This window comes from Mixophyes fleayi, chromosome 1 (assembly GCF_038048845.1).
Source record: "Mixophyes fleayi isolate aMixFle1 chromosome 1, aMixFle1.hap1, whole genome shotgun sequence".
NCBI classification, from domain to species: Eukaryota; Metazoa; Chordata; class Amphibia; order Anura; family Limnodynastidae; genus Mixophyes; species Mixophyes fleayi.
Window position 1 is genome coordinate 35,785,163 of NC_134402.1, and position 18,867 is coordinate 35,804,029.

Here is an 18,867-nt window from a genome sequence, read left to right on the forward strand (position 1 = left end):
GAGCAGTCAGAGAATGTATTTGTGATATGTTATACGTGTATTTGATAATCAATGATTAACAGTGTCTGGCACAAGACTATTCTATCTCCATCTTTAATTCTGTTCTGTGCATACTTGATACATCGCAGCATTTTGTATTTTACGTCCTACTTAGTTAGCCCTACCGTGACTCACATTGTTTTAGAGTGCAGCATATTTATGAAGGTTTTTTTGCCATTATAAAAAAAATGGCCATATCTTCATCCCCACCTTTATTCATTGAGTACTGAAAAATCTAAAATCCACTGTTTTTGTACTTGTCACTATCCATATATATGTGTGCAAATACAGAGGAAATATATTGTAACGCACCAACTGGCCACACATTGTGATAAGCCACAAAATTAAGATCAATGAATTGACTGTATTGACTTCTATTTTAAAAAAAATCCCTAAAGTAAATGTGATAAAGCAGTGGTTTTTTAGGTGTGAGTAAAACATATGAAATTGCTAGTCAGAGCCTAAAGCTAGTATATGCACATAGAGCTAGATATAGTCAGATGCATCTTACACTGATATGGTAAGTGTGAATTGCATCCCGTAATTTAACCAGGATTCCAAGTTGCACGGATGTTTAGATCTGTGTGACTTAGAATACTATGCAAACTGCACAAACACACCTGATCTGCCTTATGGGCCGGTGTGCATGATACACTTAATTGTATCAGCCAGAGCGGCCCTGAAAAGCAGATGTATGAATAAATATATTAATGTAAAAAAAAATTGTGCTTCTCCCCCAAATAACACAAGGCTTGGCAAAGCTGTTTGGGAAGGGGGTGCACACGTTTGTACTCTCAAAGGCTTCAAGCGTGCCTTTAAGACTCATTTCTTTATTCATGTCTATCAGTCCTCCTCCTAACTCCCTTGTCCCAGCTCTCTCCCCCAGTTAGTACCACCCTATTCGTGTCTCCTCCTTTCTTTTAGGATGTAACCTCTCAGGAGCAGGGTTCTCTTTCCTTGAGTACTCCTTCTACTATTCCATCACCCCCTGTATCTCTTGGCCTGCTTCCCTAGCCCTGTTTTCTTAAGCTTCGGCCTACTTCTCGCTGATTTCTACCATCACTTTCACTCATTGTCCCAGAAATAATTTGATTTGCATTACCATGTTATCTGTGTGTGTGTATATATATTTTTGTTCTTAAATTTTTGTTCTTTCTGTATCATGTTGTGTCATGGGTCACTGTTTTCTGTATATGTCATGTACGACGCTGCGGACCCTTTGTGGAGCCTTATAAATTAAAGATAATAATAATAATAATAATAATAATAATAATAAATGCAATGCAGATACAGCACCACATAGATGATAGGGTACCCAACTCCCTCCAGTGTCGTGATGTCACAACCCTCTCAGTGGAGAAACCAGTTAGGCAAAGAAGAAAAGAAAAATCGGTGGACAAGTGGGAAAGAAAAATAAAGAAGAACAGAAAGTAATTACTTATAAAATGTGTCTAGAGAAAAGGTGGGTGTTAGAGGGAGCTGGAGAGAACAAGGAGGAGGGAATCAGGGAGCTGCAGGTTGGATAGAAGAGGGGGATTTTCTTTGTCGGCCATAAACATATGCCTACTGAAAAACATAATAATGAAATATAACTATAAAAAATAAATCAGTAATATATTCAAAAGTAGATGATGACTTTATTACCAATAATAGTCTATTAAACTTCGGGGAAATTTGTAAGCTATTTAATTTTGGGGCTTGTGGGGAAATTAGCCTCTACAAGCCGTGTTATTAAATGTCAGGGCGGGTGGGAGTTTGGGTGGGATATGTCTATTTATTAAATCGATATGTTATTAATTTGCTGCTGGTACTGCTGCAGGCAGGGGGAATATGTTGGTTTATTAAATGAGAATGACATTAATATAATGTTAAGGGGGTGGGTGGAAATAGGTCTGCATAGTGAATGAGAATGCTATTTAATGTTGGGGTTGGTTGGGCATATTTTTTTTAAACAATAACAACACTAAGTTAATGTTGTGCTGATTAGGGAAAGGAGGCCTAATTATCAAATATGGGTGGTATTAATTTAATGTTAGGGCTGTATGGGGCGGAAAATTGGCATCTTTATTAAATGTGAGAGCTATCAATTAAATTGCTGATTGGATGGAAGGAGGCCTGGATATTAAATTAAAAAGCTACTAATTTAATTTCTGGCTGGTTGAGGGTAATGGAGACCTAGATTGTTGACTCATTGCTCAACATTCCAGAGGTGAATAGTAACTATCTCTTTTCCAAAGAGAACACCTGCATTCTTGGATCCAGACAAGCAACAAGAGAGCTTAAGACACCAGCAGCAGCACCAGGCAGTCAAAACTACAATAGTAGGTAGGAGATTACAGCACAGGGTTAAAGAATGGTCCATACCATAGGGTGGCTATGCCTCCCTGGCGGTGTCCCACCCCTGAGAGGCAGCATTTACTTCCACCAAGATGGGTCAAATATCAAGTTACAGCTCTGGCTCAGACAACTCCAAATTATGAAGTACACTATATAGGAAAGAAGCAATGCTAGTGCCAAGGGGAATGAAGCAAAAGTAATGATTGTGTATACTCATATAACTTATTTATAACTAAAATAAATAATTGGTGGCAAGATTGTTTTCAGTTGAGTGTCATGCAAACCAATCTGTGCTTTCAGTCTGATCACATAACTTCACCAAGTAAAATTATATTTATATATATCCACCTATACATAACATATTTTAATTTTCACTTGTCAATGTAGGTTGAAAATATGTGTTGCATTGCAAGATACAGTAATGATTACACCTAGATCAGTGGTCAGGGAACAGGGGTAAATTACCCCAAATGGGGTAAAAATGAAATTCCTGGGGGTAATGCTGCCGATTCACATGCTGTCAGTTGGATTGCAGACCCCTTTAAATGTGAAATTGCTGTTGTACCAGAAGAGCCTCAAGGGTTGGCAGAGGCACTTCTTGAGCTTCGATGCAATAATGAAGCACGTATTGCATTTGAAAACAAAGCAGATCTGTCATATTTTTGGATGTCAACAGCTGCAAAGGCATCAAAACTGCACATGAGGAGGCAGTCAAAAAGTTGCTGCCTTTTGCAACAACCTACCTTTGCGAACAAGGATTTTCCACTCTAACGAACATAAAAACAAAGCAGAGAAATCGATTGGATGCTGAAGACTGTATCCAAATTGCTCTGACATCAAAGTGCCCCAATATTGATGCTCTCGTATCAAAAACAAAGCAACATCATTTCTCCAAAACCTGAAGTTTTGAAGTTGAAGCTTTCAAAGAAATTTTGAATATATTCAATAAAATTTGGAATTCCAATCATTAATAATATATGATTTCTTAACTTAACTTGCCTCCTCTCTGCTCCGTCTGTTCCCCTCCACTCACTGACACTGTCGGGCCGTGATGATGATGTCACGGCCCGACAGTCAGTGACTGGAGGGGAGGAGACGGAGCAGAGAGGCGGCGGTGGTGATGATCAATAGTCCCTCCCCCCCTCCCTGTGGATGTATCTGAAGCTGTGCGGCGGCCGTGAAAGGTATGGTCAGCGGTCGCCGCACAGTTTTAAAGAAATTTTTAATCTGTGGCGCCCTCCAGAGCCCGGCGCCCTAGGCAAGTGCCTAACCTTGCCTAATGGGAGCGCCGGGCCTGGATCTGCAGACACTTATTGATACTTTAGTCGGCCATAGATTATTAATTTGTAAGCGTGTTTTAACAATATATAGATTTTTTTTCAAACTTATGATGAATTTTGTTACTGCATTAGCTTTATTAGATTATAGGTGTATAATCGAATAAAGCAGTAACATCTTATAACTTATATGTAAAGGTTATTAAAGATTAAATGAGGCTTCTTAGCATTTGCATTTGTAACATGTAAAATTAAATGTTTATTACATGATGGAAAGTGAAACGTAATTGAGGTGTGCCTGTGGTAATGTGGACGGCTCTGCTACTCATTCAGATCCGACTCTAAATAGGGATGGAAATACACATTTATTTTCAAGCGCAAGGTTTGCTTTTTTGCATTCCAATCTGAATCAGGCTCTGTATTTCTTAATTATTCACAATATTTCCCTGTCTGTGGTTATTCCTTCCTCTGATTTTAGAGAGTCCAACAAAAGTCCATCCACAGGTTCTTTTCCATCCCCAACACCATTCTATCATGGTCAGCATCTGCGTCAATGCTTTCATAAAAGGACAAGTGAAGTATTGCCATGCAACCTTTAAATAAATAGACCTACCCCCAGCCCACCAACATGCATTGCCATTAAATAGTATTCACATTTAATAAATACACCTACTATCCCCACCCCAATACCCATGACATTAAATAATTAGTGTTTACATTTAATAACTAGACAACCCCAATAGCCCAACATCAAATTGAGGGCATCCACATTTACTAAATAAACATATTTCTTTCCTAAACAGCCCTGACATTAAATTAATAACATTCATGCTTAATAATTATACCTATTTCTCCCGATACTGCTCCGGCTTTAAATAATTAGTATTCACATTTGCTAAATATCCCTCCTCCTCCCCAAACTCAGCCCACATTCAATTCATAACCCCAAAACCATGTGGTCAATAAATACATATTGCCATCACCCCACTTTAAATAGTCACTACTATGACCCCACTATTAAATTAATAACAGCCTCCATTTCCTTTACAGTAAGAGCCTTACCAGGGTTGTTTAAACTGCAGTTGACTTTTGCAATACAAGTCCCACCAACTACACTGTCCGTCTTATGAAGAGAGAGCCTAAGGCAATTTATCCATGTTCCAACTTTGTGTAAAACTGGCCACGCTTGAATCATTATTGTCTGTGAATAACATTTTGATCACAGAACTAATAGTCCAACAACTTATTTCAGTACACGCAAGATGATCACCTAAATTACTAATCCGATAGCGGATAACAAACATTTCAAACTGACCTATCACTTTTCTACATCATTTAGTTACATACACCCACATAATTAACAAAATCCCAAACCATTAGGATAGATACAAAAAGCATCTGCTACCCACTTGCTTTACCTAAGTAGGGTATAAGGCAGTGCCTGTGCTGTGATAGAGGCAGACTCTTCTGTCTGCCTCTCTTGTTTCCTGGTAGTGGGAGGACAGGCAGTTCATGTGGGATAGGAAGTCAGCATAGGAGGGGCAAAAATATGCTTTAGAGAAGTAATGTAATGGAGTAGGAATGGATCTACATAACCGTCCCTCTGCAGATACCGCCGTATCTGTGCAGTGGCTTTTCCTAAGTGGTGTGACTGCGAGCCACCGTATCTCTGGATAAATGTTAAAAAATATGAAAGGATCGGGGCAGACAAATCACGACAGGCCCCCTGCTCTGTCCGGGCCCCTTATACCTGCACCCCCCTGTACCACCCCTAATAATGGCCCTGATGCCACCCCACAGGTTAGTATCGGTGTTCCCACTTCACCAGCAGCACCTTGGCTAGCACTAGGTTGGACTCAAGTGGGATCAGGATAGGGTGCCCACATTAAGGAATAAATCAAATTATTATTTAGCATTTTTGCTTCCTGCTTTAGAATATCTCTTAATAGTAAGTTTGACTGTTTTTTCTTACATACACCACTGACTTATGAGCCATTAGTAGATGCTGCATTTGATTTTTACCACCTCTGTTTATAAAATATTACCCTACATGCAGCAGTGAGGTGTGATAGCAGTTCTTACTACTTGTTAGTAAGCGCATAAACTCCTCCTATGGAGCAAATGGCTAGAATGACAAATAGGTTTTTTTAATCCACTGTCTGAAATATTAATGAATAAAGGTCCATGAACATTTGCATTAAAATAGGTTTCACTGATTACAAAATTTTCAGTGTACCATATATGTTTTATCTCAATCTGGATTTGCTCAATTGCAGTTTTTCAGCAAAGAGTTGGTTCACTTTATTTCAAATATGTTGTTATTTGGTCTCACTCATAACTGTACCAACCACCCATTGACTAGTTACTTAGATTTGTTGCTTCAATTCTGTTCATGTTAGACCACCTACAGAAAAAACACCAACTGCAGTGAACATTTCAAAAGCAACACAGTCAAAATGTATTTTTAATTTAATCTACATTTGGACAGTAATAAGACACGATACAATATATTTAAAAAGTGGGGGAAAAATGTATAAATGTTAAAATTTATTTGAAGTTTAAGGAGTAGATTTATCGGATCCTCTAAAAAGAAAATATAGAGGTATTGTTCACAACAACCAATCAGATTCTAGCTATAATTTATCTAGTACATTCTAAATAAATGATAGCTAGAATCTGATTGGGTGACATGGGCAACACCTCTACTTTTCCTTTTTAGAAGGCTTGATAAATCTCCCCCTAAGTATTTTGAGCTACTAAAATAGCTACTATAAATAGCTAATACATTTCAATTTTTATGAGCCTATAAAAGAATTTATTAAGAACTGTAGCCTTAATCGGAAACAAAATCTGATCAAACACTCTAATTTTTTTATATAGTATAAATAGTCACAAAATATGTTATAAACGTGTGCTCACAAATTCTACATTCGATTAATTTATTTACTCTTTTGTATTATGTGTATTTTGAATGTATTGTATTTTGTGTTCATTACCATAAAAATATACACATTTTTTTTTACAAAGATTTTGAAAAACCCCAAAAAACTGCACACAGGCAAAAAAAACATATTATTGTTAATGAAAACATGATAGCAATTAAGATTCGCTAAAAGTTGTGTAATGTTATACTATGAAAACTAAACAGACACTAATATTAAGGAAAGATAATGATTGTGCCCGTGTTACAGTTCAATAACACAATAATTCATTATTACATTCAGTTGTTTTTAAGTAACCATGATGGTCTATTATGACCTAGAATACTGAAATATGACCACCACCAAGGCTTTGCTCTATCTTGAGAGTCTTCACCCAGGTCGCTTTGCCCGTGCTGGGCATGAGGGTTGAAAGAGTCCAGTGGGTCAAACCGTTCGTAAATGTCTTCTGGAATAACTTTATCAAACTTGCGGCCTTTCATGTCAACACGGTGCAAGACGAAGTCAACCCGTCCCGCCTTAGTCATTTTAGCTGGTAGAGTAATTTTTTTGGTAACCTTAGAGTAGCCGAAAGCCTCCGCAGAGACCACGTAGACACCTGGTATCAACAGTCGCCAGTAATCGCCATCTTCACCTTTAAAGGAAAAAAAAAAAAAAACACAAAAGAAAAATTCGTTGACAAAGAAGAAATAATCAATAACTTGACAATATTGCTATAAATAAATGATGAAATGGCATCTAGAAAAGCACTCCCGGAGGAGGTTAGGTAACAATTGTAGGGCAGAAAATTCACAGCTCATACAAAATGCACGCATGAAGACAAATTGGGGATGTTTATGAAAACAGCATTACGGTAATAACAAAGACGTTTTAGCAATTAAATAAATAAATAACAATAATAATAAGAGCCTGCACATGTAATATTTATTCGACACGAGGGATCGCCTACTTATTCTCCAAGGGACCCTGTTGGTAGATACTTTACCTCTCAACTGCACTTATTTTTTATAATGTCACACTTTTTATGTCAGTAACCCTTTCAGTGCGTATCAGCCATGTCTATCCCACACTTAGTGCGCCATCACTATAGATAATAATTTGGACTTGCTCTCATAGCGTTCATAAGGACAAATGATTTTTCAACCACTCCTCCGTCCCAGTTTAAAATCGTCAGTAATCAGTCTATGGGAGATTTGAAAAGGTTTGGATGACATCACATTTTAGGAGAAGGTGATATGCGCTATATTAAACTGTAGTTTGCAAACTGCCAACCAAATTCCCCCTTCCCTGTAAGACAGCACAGGGCTTTTAAAAGCTTTTATGGCTCAATTACAGTCAAATATCAGCTTTATCCTAGGCAGGTAGGGAATCAAAGAAACACAACTGAATTTGAGCAATATCAGTTTATTTTAATCACAAGTTGTAAATATATAATTGTCTTAAAAGGTCTCTGGGCCTGATTCATTAAGGATCTTAAATGAAGAGGATTCTTATTTCAGTCTCCTGGACAAAAACCATGTTACGTTGCAAGGTGTGCAAATGAGTGTTCTGTTTTGCACATAAGTTAAATACTGACTGTTTTTTCATGTAGCACACAAAATATCAACTTTAAATTTCAGTGTACAAATAAGCTATCAAGTATTTGTGTGTACTACATGAAAAAACAGTCAGTATTTAACTTATGTGCAAAACAAAACACTCATTTGCACCCCTTGCATTGTAACATGGCTTTGTCCAGGAGACTGAAATAAGAATCCTCTTCATTTAAGATCCTTAATGAATCAGGCCCCGAGTTTGTTTGCTATCGAATGGATTATTATTTCCATGCAACACATTTGCTATATTCTTAGTAAATTATTATTTATGCTCCTCATTGTGTAGTCAGCTCTTTAATAATGATCAGTATAAAATCCCAGTACAGAAGCAATAGAAATTTGGTTTGCAGAGTTCATAGGCAACAAGTGAGTTTGGATTAGTTTTGTCACAGGACATAATGTGAAGCGTACAACAAAATAGTTGTCATATAACAATGTTAATGACACAAGTGAAAAGAGGACCTGCCCGGTGCAATCTATGGAAATTGTCAGGACAAAATATCAAGAATGGTAAGGAGACAAATATCAGTAGAGAAGAATAGGCATTCTTTCAAATGTGTCCAACGCTCAGAAAAAATCACTATGATCTGTAAACGTTTCAAATGAATTAATTTGAGTTACAGAGACGTAAGATCAGAACGTGTGTCAATAAATTAACTCTGAAATATTTATTTGCAAGATTGGTTAAAAAAACATCAAAACAAATACTTTAAAGTATTGCAGAAGCCACTTTAGTGGTATTTTGCTAAAGGCAAGAAGCAACACGTGGACTCACTTGACTTTGACTATTTGTACTAAAAAAAAAATCCCCCACACAGGTGTCACATGATAAATCATGACAAATCATTTGACACGAGTGTCAATTGATTTATTTGGAACAAATAGCTGTGAGTGAAGGACAACACGTCGAGAAATAAGCAAATAGGTGTGAAAACACACCTGGAAACAAGTGTGCCTTTTGTACTGAAAATATGAAAACATTTCTGAAAGTGGAAAGAAGATCGCGGTGTTTCCCTAAAGAACCAATTAGATATTTGCTTTAATGTTCTAAAGTGCTCCAGGAAAATTACTGCGAGCAACAAACCATTTGTTGTATCAAATGTCATAAAAGTTCCGCACCCTGTTGTTATAAAAACACACAGGACCTAATTTACGAAGCGCACTGGATCCGCAGCTCACGGCGCCTTGGTTTTGCACCATTGTGCGGAGATAATCTGCCGGAATACATTGAGGTGCTCCCTTACTCTCTGTGTGAAGGTCACATCATAGTATAATCTCCTACCAACACCTTTCATTCAATTAAACTTTTCAGTTTCTCCTAAAATACTTCTTGGATCAGCCTTATTTATGTGTTAAACGAATCATAAAGGAACATCAGGAAATCATGATTACGTGCCACATTTATAAGTTTTAAGCTTCTTTTTTTATACATTGACCAAAGAACATCTAGAAATCCACTTTCCTGCAGGATGTAACTGGAAGGTGCAAAAATGTCCACAAAATTAAGTCTCATTCTCAACCTCTTATGCATATCATGCATATGCCATGCAAGCTCTTATTCATTTCACGGCATGCAGCTCCACAGTAAACTATTTTAATGTACTAAAATAACCTCTTCCGCTGGTGACACACCACACATTAAACTATTTCCTGAAAACGTAGCCAGTTACCCCAAAAGCGTACTGATGTGATACACCTAAGGAGCAAAAAAGCACAAAACACTATACAACTGATCACAACTGACTGTTTATTTTTAAGGAAGAATGACACTCAAAATTAAAATTTCACTGGAGCTGAAGGAGTTAACATAGAAAAAAAAGCATAGCTGAAATGTGCCGTTAAAATGATCTGCTGCTACATTGGTGCTGTCCATCGGTTCCATGTCGCACACCTCTTAAAGCCAGACCATTCATCAGGCAACCGAAGTTAATGCCTAGAGCCATTTGGCCTCCGAGAGGCCCAGAGTGCCCTAACCCATGGTTTTTTTTTGTTTTTTTTTTATAAATGTGGGTGCTCAGCCTTTCCTATTGATGTTGATGATGCGCCTCCCTGTAAACTTTCCATTTATGTGATTGGGCACTGACACCTATTTATTGGAGTGGTAAAAGGAGAGAGCTGTGCAATGAGGGGCTATGGGAGCTGTCGGGAACCCTAGTAGGTCTGGTGAAGGTTGAACACAAGGTAATCATGTGGTTAATTTTCATATTAATTCCTTCAACTCCACCTAAAACAGAATGCTTGATGGTAGTCAGGGGTAGGCTGGGCAGGGGGGCATCTGCACCCCAGGCCGGTCCAAAATGTGGACTACCTTGGGGTGGGTCATCTCAGGCTTCTGAGTCGAGTCTTGCCCCCCAAGCTAAAATTTGCCAGCCCTCCCCTGATTGTAGCAATATGTAATTAACCCTTAATGACTGGAATCCTTTGTAGTTTTGTGACAAAGGCAGATTTTAGCATTTTTGCTATGAGTCGGTTAATTGACATTAAATTGTTTTAAGTTTGTAATTAAAATAAATTTTATATTGTTCCTTTTGTGAGAGATTTGGATTTCTTTTGGTAGTTGTTTCTAAATACAAAAAAAAATTATTTTATATGTTAGACATATAAAAGCCAAACCGAATAAATAAATCAACTTTTTCATCATTATTTTCAAACAAATATTATTTACATCCTTATTATTCATTACCATGTATTTGATCAACATGAAATTGATAACCTATAGATAATGGACCATATTACCTGTAGTTATGTCATGGCGAATTCCTTTCACTACGATACGAGCATTTTTTATTGGATTGTCATATTCATCCTTTACAATGCCCTTAATGCCACGATGCACCTAGGAGTAGAAATGAAAAAGTTGTTTTTTAAGCAACATATAATTTATCAGTTTATAATTTGTTACATAATGGTCATCATTTCATTAAAATTTCTATTCACACTTTGTAAGACAGATTATAGAATTCATGTATCTTTAACTAAACCCTCATCTTGGTTATGTGACTTAAGCCTCAAGCAATCCTATTATATTAAATAGACACTAATTTATACAGCATTAAAGCGCAAGAAAATTATGAGAATTGCACCCACCATACAGAACAAGATAGTGGCACTGGGCCAATATTTAAAGAGGGGAACAATCAAAAACATTTCCAAGGACAAAAACTATAGAGGAAAACCTTGAAAATTTGAGTTGATTAGTTTTTTGTTTTTTTTGCAGCATTGCACGTAATAAAAATGTGCATATTTTTTATTTTTTTATTTGAAAGCAAACAGAATTTGATCAGTGTTATACCGCTTTCATACTGCCGCCCCAGCAATATCCCGGGTTTTTCAAGCCGGGTTTTTGCCGGGGCTCGGAGCGTCCCAGCTCAGAAACACCATTCATACTGCACCTCGGACCCGGGAATTTCCCGGGTTGACCCCATTCATACTGCACAAGTCTGTGCCCTGGCAATTTGTGGGAGTCATCACCAGAGCAGTTTTCATTGGCTGAAAAATGGTGATGTCATTGAAAGGTGACTGGTTTTTTTTCTTCCACGGGCTCCCACCGATGACATCATCCTCCAGAGACAGGCAGACAGCCAATCAGCTTGTTTTCTGTGCAACCCGGGTTGAAAAACCCGGGTTGCACCATTCATAGTGCAGGCAACCCGGGTTGAAGACCCGGGTTTTTAGACCCGGGATTTTTGACTTGTACCATTCATACTGCACCAAGACCCGGGTCGTTTGAGCTCGCCCCGGCAAAAACCCGGGATTTTGGTGCAGTATGAATGGGGTATTATTAAGTATAGGAACCAGCTGAGGATTCCACGGTAATCAAGAAACTGCCCACCACTCCCTCCACTAAACCATTTATTTCAATGCTTGTTTGTCAAGCTCGTTGGCTTACTAAATTTACCCCTCACATTTAAAATTACACACTCAAATACAAAGCAATTAAATTACTATAAATGTATAATACTTTTTCCCCAACTGATTAAAAAATGATTACCCACCATAAGTTCAATAGATACTCCTGTCCTCAGTAATTACTTAGTCTAAAACAGCCTCTCCCTCCTACATAATTTTAAAACCGTTGGTCAATGCCAATCTTAACTTCTATCATGTAGAGATGTTTGAATTTAGAAAATTAGAAAATTGGACAGAATATCTCACACTTTAGATTGACCAAAAAACTTGAGGTAAATTCAAGCAATGCAAACTGGTTCGACAATGTTTCACGCCTGTTCACATGTAATTGAGCTGCTTCCCAAATGATCGTGCCAGTTCACACATGATTGGCAAAACTTGAACGTGAACTTCACACAGCAATGTTCACTCTTCAGATTTTTTTTTTAAATGAAGCCATCACCATCATCATCAGCTATTTATATAGCGCCGCTGATTCCGCAGCGCTGTACAGAGAACTCACTCGCATCAGTCCCTGCTCAATCGGAGCTTACAGTCTAAATTTTCTATCATACACACAGAAAGAGAGAGACTAGAGTCAATTTTGATAGCAGCCAAATAACCTACCAGTATGTTTTTTGAATGTGGGAGGAAACTGGAGCACACGGAGGAAACCCACACAAACACAGGGAGAACATACAAACCCCACACAGATAAGGCCATGGTTGGGAATCAAACTGATGACACCAGTGCTGCAAATGGTGAACTGCAAATTGCAAAATTGAATTGGCATATATTGAAGATTGTACCACAAACTTATTCAAAACCCTTGAACTAGTGAAACTATAATCAAATTTCAAACAGGTTCTACATTTTTAATCATCTCTACAACCATGCAGAATTTGCAACCTAGGGATGCCGTGAAAAATAAAATATAAAATAGCATATATCTAATGAAAATCTGAGTATTGTAACTTTTAGTAACATGTGAACATCAAAATGTTTTCTTTCTTTTTCAATTTACACAGACTATATTCTCATGGGGCCTGATCAGGGCCGGATTAACCATAGGGCTAACTGGGCTACAGCCCAGGGGCCTCGGGCATCCAGGGGGCCCTTGAAAGTGCTCAGCAGCAGTATTGATCAGTCGGGGGTGGGGGCGCCCCCAGCCCGATCAGTGCTGCTGAGCACATTCACTGCAGTACTTCCCCGGCGCGCTGTAGTCTCCTTACTGAGGAGATCTCGTGAGTCTCACTCTCACCAAATCTCCTCAGTAAAGAGCGAACAGCGCGCCGGGGAAGGAGGTAAGTGCCGGGGGGTGGGGGGGGAGTTGGACGGCTCGGCTCACCGAGGGGGGCCTCACGGGGGAATGGAGGGCTCCTTAGCCCAGGGGCCTCCATTCCCTTAATCCGGCCCTGGGCCTGATTCATTAAGGATCTTAAATGAAGAGGATCCTTATTTCAGTCTCCTGGACAAAACCATGTTACATTGCAAGGGGTGCAAATTAGTATTCTGTTTTGCACATAAGTTAAATACTGACTGTTTTTTCATGTAGCACACAAATACTTGATAGCTTATTTGTACACTGAAATTTAAAGTTGATATTTGTGTGCTACATGAAAAAACAGTCAGTATTTAACTTATGTGCAAAACAGAACACTCATTTGCACCCCTTGCAATGTAACATGGTTTTGTCCAGGAGACTGAAATAAGGATCCTCTTCATTTAAGATCCTTAATGAACCAGGCCCATTGTCCCTTGCCATTTGTGGGGCTAGTCTAAGAATAGCAGCATGTTAGTTTAGTATAGAGGTTTTTTTGAGACTTTTTTTTAGTCGTGGGGGCAATGTTTTTATTATCTGCAGACAGGGAGGGGCTAAATATTAAGATGTGTCATTAAAGTTTGTACATAGCCAAGTGTTCTCTTAGTATATAACAAAGAACCCTAAGGCAGGTTTTTATTCAGAGAACATCATTTTAAAATGAAAACTAATTTATTTCATTGAGACAATCTGTCTGGAAAATAAAATTTTAATTTCCACCAGCTCCTTCGTCTACCCGGATTGTATTGATTTCTGTCAAATCTCAAACACTTTATTTAAGTACTGCACTTTTCTAAACAACCTGTTATAAAGATGTAAAATAATTATATAAAAAACGTTTCATACAGCTTCAAGATAATTGATCCACCAGATATCTCCCATCTCTGTAAGAGGATCTGGTGTATATCCATGCACAATATTTCTCGATTGGCTTTGACAATTTTTACCAATAGCCGAAGTAATTCACTAAACATTATCACAATGTTTTATCAGAGTTCTGTGTTTGCTCTCTGCTTTATAAAGGCTAGACTGGGTCTGTGTCTCCATTTCTGAAATCTTCCATCTTGAAAGCTTTAATGTGTAATGTGTATGGATTTTATTCTGTTTTATTGTACTCACCAAGAACAATTTTCACCAGAGAGCTGTAAAGTGGAATGAGCTTGGTGGTCTGAACTGCAGTACTTAAGTTCTAATAAAAGTCACCACAAGAAACATTAATGTCCTGCACAGAAAGCCTTCAATACTCCAGCGAGGCCAAGAACAGCATCAATATATTCACTGTTAGTTAAAGAAACGTGAAAACATAAAAAGTAAACTCCAGTCTGTCACTATAAACTAATCTTTCCATTCTTGTCTGATAATCAGCTATAAAAGTTATGTTTCTTCATATTCAAATTGTATTATTTTTTTTTTCAAACTACATTTATTTAAAGGTTAACACTTTTTATTTTTAAAACTGCAGCTCGTTTGTAAATAAATGCAGTTCTTTATCTCTACTGTTTAAAATATTAAAATAAAATAATGGGGCTAATATGTTTCATGGTTTTAATCTCCAGAGGTTGTTTACTTTTCTGACTCATCATTTTATTTTGTGGTGTTATAGAAAGGATAATAAATAGACTTAACAACACCATTTTCTTGTTTCCAAAATGATATGGGCAGCACGGTGGCTCAGTGGTTAGCACTTCTGCTTGACAGCACTGGGGTCCTGAGTTCGATTCCCGACCATGGCCTTATCTGTGAGGAGTTTGTATGTTCTCGACGTGTTTGCGTGGGTTTCCTCCGGGTGCTCCAAAAACATACTGGTAGGTAATTGGCTGCTAACAAATTGACCCTAGTCTGTGTCTTTGTGTTTCTATATTAGGGAATTTAGACTGTAAGCTCCAACAGCACAGGGACTGATGTGAGTGAGCTCTCTGTACAGCGCTGCTGAATTAGTGGCGCTATATAAGTAAATAGTGATGATGATTCTCTCGTGTCCAAAATCACCATTCTGTGGTGCACCAAATTGTTTTGCATCTGTAATCCGCTAACATTTGTAATGCATCTGAAATTTACTAACACTTATCTTGATAGTTAGCTATGAACTTCTAAGATGGGTGAGAATGTAAGACAGACATAAGAATGTCTCTGAAAATAAAATATACGTGTTAAAAGAAATGGAACTTGGCAATGCGGAACCAACAATAATTCTAAGAGATTAAAACAAAACGTAAGTAAGATAAGTTGGATAACTGTATCTTCAGCAAATTCAAATAGAAACTTAATAATATGTATGAAAGGTAGTAATTAGCAACAGGTTTAACTGCATCTGGTCTTTCCCTTCCATACTTCATTTGCTGCATTCCTCTCTTCCCAATGAGTGCAGATCTGCAGGGTACCAACCACTTCCTACACTCATATGTGTAAAATAATTATGTATAACAGCTTCAGTTCCAGAATGTGAATGCACCAGGTCTATACATGCTCGCTGGACCCCAAATTTTAGGGAGGGGTGGGGCAAGATCCTATAGCCAGGTAGGATCTTCTCACCTGTCAGTGTATTAATTCCTTCCTTTGACTGGTAGATCGGATGAAGGGATTAAATAATACACAGCAGAGTTTACCTAGAGTACATTCAATACATGTCACTGTCAGAGACGGTTTAATGAAGATGCAAAAGGGGCATTTACCTTTTGACTTCCAACAGTCTTCATAACTACATAAAACAAAACTGCAGGTATATCATGACTACTCCTAAAGAATTATACTTCTTACCAGCAGGGGCGCCAAGAGAAATTTCTGGCCCCCGGTATAGCAACTTCTAAGGGTCTGTTTCATAGCCACCAAAGGTGGTGGGGACACACAAGGTGGTGGCTCCTCCCACTGCACAGGCCTGGCCCCCTCGGAACTTTGTACCTGCTCCTCCCCCCTCTATCAGGGCCCCTGCTTAGCAGCCTTCAGGATAGCAGCTATGACAAAGTTAAACACTATTTGCATACATGGTAAATTACAATCCAGTTGAATTTATTTATATATACCATTTCACAATGAAATATATACATGTGGGCACTGGGATTTTTTTTATTTTTAAGACAAATACCTAAATGTGAGTTATTAATATACTATATTATTTGCTACAGTTGTTGCCTATATTTCTTTATGTAAAAGCTATCAATTACACTTGCCTGCAGGTAAAAAGCTTTAAATCATATGCTGTCAATCTTGCTTCCTCAGTACATCCATCCTCCCTTCCTCTAATAAGGAAATATTAAGCTTTCTTTCGGATAACATATTTGTGCTAAACCTGATTCTGCACCAAATATGCACGTGAGGGGAAATGCAAATCCACCTAGCAACGCTGATATCTTACTTGTGACCAGCTATGATCTATTCCCCATGTGCTGTGCAGATTTTCAAAAACAGTTCCCCTAGAGTAACAACTCCAGTTACAATAATATGAAACATCACTTAACCTTTAACACCCTAACAAGAGATTTATAATAGATATAACATCCCTAGTAGCAGTTAATACTTACAGAATTAAATATGGTCGGTGGATCTGGGACAATAGTCCGTCATAATCATAAAACCTCAAACCATGTCTAGACTTAGTGGAGGCAGCAAGAGGAATTAATAAAGATGTAACCCAATCCAAGGACATCTCTGCTTACAATTACTTCATTGAGGTGTTTACATTAGTTTCACGCTAGTTATAAAAATGTAATAACTTGCTACATTAAAGGGGGGAAAAAAAAAAAACGTCTGCTTCAGGCCCCAAGCTCATCGTTCTCTATATAAGTGGAGGAAAGCTCAATGTTTTTATTGTCTATGGATTTGTGGATTACATGAAATATACATATAACATTCACGAATAATAGATTCAAATAGCTCAGGAAATTGGTAAAGCTTGTCTGTTTCTCTGCAACTGCAGGGAACCACATGAAACCTAAAATGTTGGATAACTATGAATAGAGATGAGTGAAACCGATTCGGGTTGCAGGAAGATTTGCAATTTTGGCAATATTTAAATTGTTTGGCAAATTCATCCATGCATGCTTTATTTCTGTTTTAAATAAAAAAAACATTGTTTTAAAAAAACAAATAATACATCTACCACGTAAACTACGTGTTTTTTTGGTTTAAGTAGAGATTCCAGCAAATCGACGATATTCGACGACTTTGCCGACATAATTTAAAACCGGCAATGTGTTTATATGACAGAATTCTTTTTCATAATCAACCACTACCAATGGGTAAATAAAAATGCACAAATAAAAAATATAATTATATCGATAAATTGTTTATTTTAAAAACTGTGGTGGTTATTTATTCTTTAAAATGCAAATGTGCAGCAAGTCTTATACAAGTCTTATACAGGGTTATTGCTAATACCACCCTTTTTGGGGCGGAGCCATGCTACAGGCTCCTCCCATAACACAGTAATAGAATAGACCTTTGCGTTATGCTAATGTGAAGTGGTGAGTGCGCTACAAACACAGCGTTCCTCCACCGAATAAAACTAGTCATTGTTGACGCTGGGTGGAATTTGGGGGGAGTCATCAAGGCCTACACTCCTGGGAGTCCTGGAGCGACCTCAGAAATTCAGGGCAATGCCGGACGTTTCGGGAGAGATGGCAAGTATTGGCTGTAGACTGGTTAATAAAAAAAAATAAAAAAATACAGTTCTCCTCGGTCCAGCCTCCAGAAACGAGGTGCTCAGAAACTCCCAATCTGACATTTGCTTTTATTAACTAACTTGTACTAGATCATTGAAAGCTAATAGCTGATTGATTGGCAAGAGTTACAGCTTGTTTACACCTTTGTTAGTATTGTGTTATTTGTTTCATAGAACTTTTCTTGCTAAATAAGAGCATTGTCATGTTTGAGATATTCCATGTTAACTTCCTAATAGTCATTTACAGAGCTGCAAAAATTAACCCCATGGCACAAATTACATTTTTTTTTCCAATTATGCAACTAATTTACACAATTGGGTTTATATATATTTAAGAAAAGAATATTTGGCTCAAAATCTGATAACTTTGGGTGAAAGCAAGAGTTTGCTCCCGATGGGAGGAAATGGATAAATTGGGGTATTCCTTGATAAACGCTAGAAAAAGGACAGTAATGTGCCTCATATTGCAGTTTTATCCAGCTAGAACATTACGTATTGTGGAATGAGATATTTAAAGGAACTTCAGGCTGTAGAGAGTTTCCTACTTTAGTGAGTGGTCATGGGGGCTTTTTCGCACACAAATTGACGTGATCATTATGTGACATATAAACTGAAGACAGCCTCGATGCCCCTAACTCTTTCTGACATTTTGCCCCTCTTGATAGCCACCATTTTTTATATTCTCACACTGTGTCAGTTTAAATCTTACTCCAGCCAATCAAATATGATTTTTATTATTTTGGGACTGACAGCACTTAATTTTTTAATAATATTAAGGTTTGTTAGTAATACAGTTGAGTAAATACCTTTTCTG

The 18,867-nt window shown here is 37.7% G+C and overlaps 1 protein-coding gene across 1 annotated transcript in view; it reads right to left on the minus strand.

The window, feature by feature from the left end:
* Positions 1-6,087: 6,087 nt before the first annotated feature.
* Positions 6,088-18,867, minus strand: part of CPZ (carboxypeptidase Z) — an 81,626-nt gene continuing 68,846 nt past the window's right edge. Inside the window, exons 10-11 of the mRNA XM_075194366.1 lie at positions 10,924-11,023; positions 6,088-7,226 (exon numbers count right to left, since the gene is read on the minus strand). Of these exons, the coding sequence (XP_075050467.1) occupies positions 6,874-7,226; positions 10,924-11,023 (453 nt within the window). The 3' untranslated portion in view covers positions 6,088-6,873. The remainder of the gene's footprint in view (positions 7,227-10,923; positions 11,024-18,867) is intronic.